A 7,884-nucleotide genomic window follows, 5' to 3' on the forward strand; every position below is an offset into this window, starting at 1 on the left:
CGTGCCGTCAAACCTCTACTCAGAAATATTGTATCTGATGATTTTACAGAAAATTCTCAAGCAGTGGCGGCACCCACACAAGATATTTTCCCAGAATAATCTAGTACAAGTCAATTTAGAAAAATTTAGTAATTGACCTTACTTGTATATTTTTAGAAACATTTCTGGAAAGAATAGAAAGATAAACCCCGACATCATTGCAAGAACACCCTGGTTGAGATACAGCCCTTCGACAGCTAGACACCCTCTACTGTTGTTACTGTTTATTATTCATCACCCATGATCGTTCTTTCCGTACTCGTGATTGGTCCAATATTTCTAAACTAGTGAAGAAGCATGTGTGCGAAAAAAGTGCTCATCACACTGCAGTAGATCACGGGGAAGCGTTTCTGCACACACAGTAAGGTGGTGCACCTAACATCTGTCAACAGCTTCACTCTCAAAGAGCAGAACAAGTTAGAAGGAATAGAATGATTCTCAAGTGTACAATAGAGGTGCTAGTTATGATGGGGAAGCACAACATAGCTATCAGAGGTTACCAGGAGGAAGACAGCAATTTTATGGCAATGCTGTCTGTATTGGCGAAAGAAAACTCAGTTCTGCTTGACCACCTAGAAAATGCACCTCGGATTTCCAAGTATACAAGTCCAGATATCCAGAACTAGATCATCTTTTTTCAGCAAAGCAGATTCTCGATGGCATAATTGACAACTGCAAGAGATCTGTCATTTATGCATTAATTGCTGATGAGTCGACTGATGTCACAAATAAAGAGCAAATTTCTGTTTGTATACGTTTTGTTAGCACAAAAGAGGACGGGAAACATTTCATACATGAAGAATTCGTTACTTTTGTACATGCAGACAAAGGAACCAATGCTGAGGAACTCACAACAAAATTTCTAGAGACCATCCAGAGTGTCGGTCTTTTAGTGAATGATATAAGAGCCCAAGGATATGATGGTGCCAGTGTGATGAGTGGGCACGTGAGTGGTGTGCAAACGCGGATTCGTCAAGTAAATCCAAATGCTGTTTATGTCCATTGTCGACCCCACGTCTTAAACCTCTGTATTGTCCATGTATCAAAGCTTCCACTTGTGAGAAACATCATGGATACCATGCAAGAAGTTACATGGCCTTTAAGTTCTCTGCAAAACGTTTGTTGGTATTTAAGGAACAACTTGGAGACAATCATGTTGCTAGAGAAGAAATGGGAAGACGCTCAAAGCTGAAGCTGCTTTGTGAAACGCGCTGGGCCCCCAGAGCAGATTGCCTGTCAGTTTTCGTTGACGCTTTCAAGGTATTACTTGATATTCATAATCTGAATCATTGCCCATCTTCTATGAGCTAAATACAATGGAACATTTTTTCTTATCCATCAATGTTCATTTTTAGGTTATAATCGACACATTAGACCAGCTAAGCGAGGAAGGCGATTGCAAGGCCAGAGCCCTCCATGTGTCTGTTCTGAAATGGGACTTCATTATTACTCTTGCTGTGCTCCAGCCCATTTTTGAATATACTAACAAGCTGTCAGCATACCTTCAAGTGAGTAATCAAATGATATCATAGTATATCCTTGATTTTTACATTTACCACATTACTAAGAATCAAAACCATTTTTGGGGACCCAGAGCCCTGATCTCAACTTGATTCAAGCCTCTGAAGAAGCAAAAACCTGCTCCTCTGTTCTGAATGCAAAGCGAAATGACGATCCTGTTTGGGAGGCCTTGATGGAAAAGGCTATTGAAATCGCCTCAGATTATAGCATTGATCCATCATCGCCAAGAACAGCAGGAAGGCAACAACATCGCAACAACGTTCCAGCAAATACCCCATCAGCATATTGGAAGGGGGCAATGTATTTGCCATTTCTAGATCACCTCGTCACAGAGATCAATGAAAAGCTCGTGGTGCCACTACCAGGCTTCCAGGCTCAGCTCCTTTTCCCAGGTAAATGATATTGCATTGGGTACAAGAATTTTGTGGATCATGTTCATTTGACCACTCAGTGGTTTAGCACATAGATCTCAAATTACTGTTCTTGCTTATGAGAAAGCTTGGCCAGTTGACAGAGGAAAAATTGAAGTCGATCCATGAGCACTACGGTGGTGACATGGCCATCGATTTGGAAGAGTTCAAACTCGAAGTGGACAGATGGAGGCACCGCTGGTCTATCAAGGAGCCAACCGATCCTCTCCCGCAGACGTTGGTAGAAACTCTGGATGTAGCTAATGCTGCATTCTACCCAGCAATCTATGTAGCAGAAAAAACGCTCTTGACGTATCCTGTGTCGGCATGCACTGCTGAGCGCAGCTTTAGTTTGATGAAAAGGTTGAAGACACCACTACGAAACAAGATGACTGACGATCACCTTTCATCGTTAGCAATATTGCACATCCACAGGGAAAAAGAAATCAACGTTGAGAGTGTGCTCGACCAGTTTGCACAGCACAAAGAAAGACGCCTCGCTCTTTGCTTATAAATGACAACTGTACTATAAAATGAAAAACGCTGCTGAGCGCATGCTCAAGGATGATGGAATCCACAACAAAACCAATGTTTTGTTTACACCAAGTTTGCTCAAAAGAAGGGTACGACGCTTTGTTCTTTGCTTGTATTCACACAACTATTTCGAACAAGAAATAAAGAACGCAGTTTTTTCGCTCAGTTTACTCAGGTTTCTGGATCATGTACTTGTGCGTAATTGAAAAAATGACCACGCTACGTGCCTGTGTAAGTGTAAATTTTGAGAAGGCAAAGTTCCTGTTGGTTGACATTCCATTATTTAGCAAAATACTCAATGAATACAATGCATATGCTTCGTAATCTTATATGTTCCTAAATTTTCCGCAAGGACTGGGTTTTACAAAATTTAACCATAATGTATATTCCACTTGGAAAATGGAAATTATCTAGTAAAACCTTCAATATCTAATAATTTAATTTTCATTGGAGACATCAAACTGGTCTTTCCATTTTATTTATATCCATCATTTTTTTTATAGAGGAATGAAGCTGGAAATAGTACAGGGATGGAATTTATGGCATTTCAACATTGCATGGACTTCTGGCTGGCTTGTAGCCTTCTGATCACCACATTCATTTCAGACAGACATTCCACTATAGCCAGCCACATGAAAAATATCCTTACGAATATTGTTCACTACTTCAACATCTGGCATCTAAAGAAGAATAAGGATATACCAGTCTTCACTATCACTGTAGATTGTATTATATTACATTATGCATCAATCAATTCCGGCTGCAACCATCGCCCTGCCTACCGCCTGGGGCAACTCCAGGGCATTTGCACACACTGTCAATCCTGGGGGTCCGGCATTAGCCTAAACCAATGCAAGAGGCCTGGACATTGACTGATGCATTACATGATCAATCCAAACCCTTACGAAAGTTCTGTTTTTTCTCTTTATGTCTTTCCACAGAAATCTGCAAAGTACTATCGTAGATTGCAAAACTGAAAGACTGTGAAGCCTTACCTGAGTGGATAAAGCCATGTGAAAGGCACCTCCATTGGAGTGCCACCTCTAACTTCAGTGGTAATGGGAGAGTTATTTTGGCAACATTTAAGGGATTCCTTTAATCATGTCATCAATAAGCATTCTGGCTTCAGTGATCCCCTGTTCAATAAATGCGCCAATGGAAATATTGAACCACGGAAATGCCTAAGAAGTGGTATGTTCATAGGTGAAGCCTTGTAAAAGTAAGGTTGTTGCTTCGCTGTTTTTCAGATAATATGTTGGAGAGGGGGTTCGCCCAAGTGTTCACTTTGAAGATGAAACTTTTGAAAATAACCAACATTCTCAATACTCCCCAGAGCCAACCCTTGCCTTATGTAATAATTATGGAAAATCCTATGATGTAAATAGCACAAGGTAGTAAAAGAATCATCACAAAGATGTACTACAGTACTCTAGTGGTATGCTAGCATGGTAATTTGACACCATGTCAGTTCCATGTTAGTAGGTACCGATTCTGATCTCTCCATTTCTTGATTAATAAGGACACTGGTGTACGAAAAATTATGTGAGGCACTCAGCAACAAGGCCCTGGTAAGGGGAATTAAACAAGCTTCTCCTAATTCTCAAACAAGCTGTTTGGAAGGTTTTCACTCGGTCCTCTACCATTTTGCGCCAAAGATGATTGCTTACTCCTATGTTGGCATGTATTGCAGGTACAAATCTTTTATGGTCTTTTTGTTCTTATATGATGGTGATAGCTCTTGCACAATTTTATTATCTGGAATTTGGTATGGCTATTACCAAAGAGCTCTTTTTTACAGTCAAAACTAAGGTTTGCAAATCCACATTTTTTGGGGTCAGAAAAAGGTTAAGGGTTCCCAGAATTGCATCCACAAGCCCCACCCAAATTTTTAGGCGTAACATATTATTCATTTAATCATGGTTGTGGTTGTCTGTTCCCATCTTAATGTTGTAAAATTAACGTATATTGTAATGTAACCTGTGACTCAAATAGGCATTTACATCCTAGGCACATCTTGGCTGCAGTTCACTTCAACTTTAACCCTTTAGTTACCAGTCCTACAAATTTGTACGATTTCGACCCTGGCAGCCATTTTGAATTGTTAATTGCCGGCCTGGTTACTTGGGCAATAGCCAAGTGTATTGTGGGAAAGTGAAGTGCTTGGCGTCCATTTTGAGAAAGATTTGAGTCGTTTCAGTGACTACAACAGGGATTGTTTGAAAGGGAAGAACGCGTGTGAATTAAAAATGGGGTCCGGAAGTATTCCTCTAGCTGAGGTGATTGGAAGATGTGTTAGAGGTGGTTCTGATGATGAAAACTCGGACGAAAGTGAAGATGACATTTCAGACATGAGTGAGCAAAGTGAAGAAGATTTAGATTGTGAGGAACAAGAGGCTGGTGAGACCAGTCAAAGCAATTCAGAAGCGAGTGAAGGTAAGTGTATGTTTGTTTTTCTTTGAAAATTGATCATTTCAAAACGTTTTTTACTTTTTCTTAGTGAATACGATTTCTTCGAAGCTTTTCAAAAACTTTATCCGTTATATTTTGTTTTTTTACAGTGGAAAATGACCTTTCAAGATCCAGAAGTCCTTTAGCCAGAAGAAATCGTGGAACTGCTTGCGGTGGGGGTGCAAGAGGAAGAAGAGGCCGAGCTCGAGTAAACCATGCAAGAGGGAGAGATGCAAATCAACCACCAATCAACTGGAGCTCTACCTATCAAGCTCCAGAACCACCTCCTTTCTACGAGCCCCATCCTGGGCCTACAAGTAGGTTTCAAGTCGGCAGGAAAAAGATTATTTTGAACATTTATTCAATAATGAAATGTGGGAGATAATAGTTTCTGAAACCAATCGTTATTACGAACAACAAAAGGCTTCAGACCCAGATCACCACAAAACAGAATGGCACCCTGTGACTAAAGGTGAAGTACAAGCTTTTGTTGGCATGCTTATTCTTATGGGGATTGTTAGACTACCACGCTTTCAAATGTACTGGGAGTCTGACCAGCTGATTCACCAGGAGAGCATTGCAAATATCATGCCAAGAACTCGCTTTTTTCAAATTTGGCGTTACTTCCACTTGGAGGATAACTCTAAGGCAGCAGCGCCAGGAACTGTGGGACATGATAAAATCTACAGAATCCGGAATTTCCTTACAATAATAAGTAGAAATGTTGAAAGGGAATACAGGCTGTCAAGAGTTATTTCTATCGATGAAACTATGGTCCCCCACAAAGGACGTCTCAGTTTCAAACAATATATAAAGAACAAGCCCACAAGGTGAGGGATAAAACTGTGGGTTTTGTGTGAGGCTGAGACAGGATATGTGTACAGGTTTCAAGTTTATTTGGGTAAACAAGAAGGACACCCTGAAACAAATCTTGCAAGAAGAGTAGTACGTGACCTCACTGTTACCGAACATGATAGGAATCACCATTTATATATGGATAATTTTTATAATGATCCATATTTGTTCAAGGAACTCCTGGGCAAAAACATTTTTGCCTGTGGCACAGTGCGGCCCAACCGCAAAGGATTTCCTGATGAGATTGTCATCACCAAGCAAAGGCAAAGAAACATGACACGAGGAGAATATTTATGGCGCAGTGATGGGCAGCTTGTCGCAATTGGTTGGCTTGACAAGCGTCCAGTTTATTTGTTGTCTACAATTCATCCACCATCCACAGATGTTCCAACAACTATTCTTCGTAGAGAAGGTAGAGGCGAAAGACAACCCCTTCCATGCCCCCCAGCCCAGGTGGATTACCAAAAATTCATGGGTGGGGTCGACCTCGCAGATCAGATGCTGAAATCATTCTCTGTTGTGAGGAAATCGCGCAAAGCATGGAAAAAGTTTTTCGCTTACGGTCTTGAAGTCTGTCTATTGAACTCGTTTATTATAATGAGAAAAGCCAAGCCTGCTTGCAAGCAAGAATTTCTGAGGTTCAGGGTCAACATTGCTCAGCAGCTTATTGCCGGGCAGTCATTTCGTGCTAGAATTGGCCGACGCATTTCACAACCACTGTCAGAGGTTGGCGCATTACGTCTCAATGGACAATTTCACCCTCTGGAGTTTACTGATAGCAGACTAGACTGTGTTGTGTGTGCTAAAGTTGTCCACGCTCAGGGGCTTCATAGGAATGAGCGATCAAAGTCTGGAGTGAAGTGTACAGTTTGCAACGTTGCACTCTGTGTCAACAAGCAGAGGTCTTGTTGGAACATGTGGCACACCAGAGTGGAATACTGGCTAAATGCTTAGGGTCAGGACACAATAATGAGACATTTTCTGATTTTACATTGTTTTATTGGCTTCTCTCCCAAAAAAGGGAACTACTAAAGACAATGTTTTATGCCGAATGCAACCATACGAGGTCGCTAATGTTCATGTTTTACCAATTATTTGAAGGCAGACTTGTCTTGTGCATGTAAATAACAATCAGTGGTTATCATAAGCCTTAGGTAGTTAGAAACTACCACAAATAAAGTTTTTTTTAACAACAACTGACATAAAGCAGGAATTTTAGGATGAATAGATAAGTTACCTGTTGTTGGGACTTTTTATTTTTGTCCGACCGCCGCCGTAAAAAGGGCATAACTTTGTTCATATTCAACATATTTCAGTAAAGTTTGTAGCACTCTAAAGTCTGAAAGTGTGCCTTTCTTGTCATTATAAAATTAGAAAGGTCCCATGAAAAGGTTTCATGAGGGATCATGTAGAATCCAGGGGTGCAGCTTACTGAAATTTTTTTTCATGTAGATTTTGTTTAGAGTGCAGCATATTTTTGAAGTAAATCATGCTGAATCATAGTGAAAGTAAAAGATCAATTCCTGCTGATTATTATGATATATAGTTATGGGGGTGGTATTGATTAACCCTTAAAAGTTATTTCCCCTTTTTTCGCGACTAGGCGGGGTCGCAAAAAATTACCTCTCAGAAACTTGGTAACTAAAGGTTTAATCTGCATAGAGAGGTGAAATGTCGAGAGAAAGATGGGGTTTAGAGGGTGAAAGTATCTTACCCAAAGTTTAAGAATGGTGAAGCTACTGTCAGAGATGTGAGAGTTGAACCAACTTTGGTAAGCATTTGGATCTCCAGATGTGAACTTGAAAATTTTTGTTTTCAAAAATCTGGAAAAGTATTATTTTTACCGAGTTTTCTGTTTTTATTTTAGGGAATGTTGAGGAGATATTTCAGACATATATGAATGCGAGCAAAGACGAATTGAAGAATGCAAATACTGAGCTTTATGAGAAGACCCCTGCTGCAATGAACACCATGCTCGAGAAGCAGCCTAGAGCAGCCGCTTTGCTGAAGAGGCGACAAAGGAGCAAAATGGTGGTAACAGATGTCCCTCCAACCAAACCAGGTACTTTGCATCACA

General features: G+C 40.5%; 1 protein-coding gene across 1 annotated transcript; it reads left to right on the top strand.

Annotated features, from left to right (window-relative positions):
* The first annotated feature begins 2,049 nt into the window (after positions 1 to 2,049).
* Positions 2,050 to 2,484, top strand: LOC140925483 (52 kDa repressor of the inhibitor of the protein kinase-like). Its single transcript, XM_073375429.1, has one exon. It carries the CDS (start codon positions 2,050 to 2,052, stop codon positions 2,482 to 2,484), a length of 435 nt encoding a protein of 144 aa, XP_073231530.1.
* Positions 2,485 to 7,884: the final 5,400 nt, after the last annotated feature.

The sequence above is a fragment of the Porites lutea genome, unplaced genomic scaffold, assembly GCF_958299795.1.
Source record: "Porites lutea unplaced genomic scaffold, jaPorLute2.1 SCAFFOLD_145, whole genome shotgun sequence".
NCBI classification, from domain to species: domain Eukaryota; kingdom Metazoa; phylum Cnidaria; class Anthozoa; order Scleractinia; family Poritidae; genus Porites; species Porites lutea.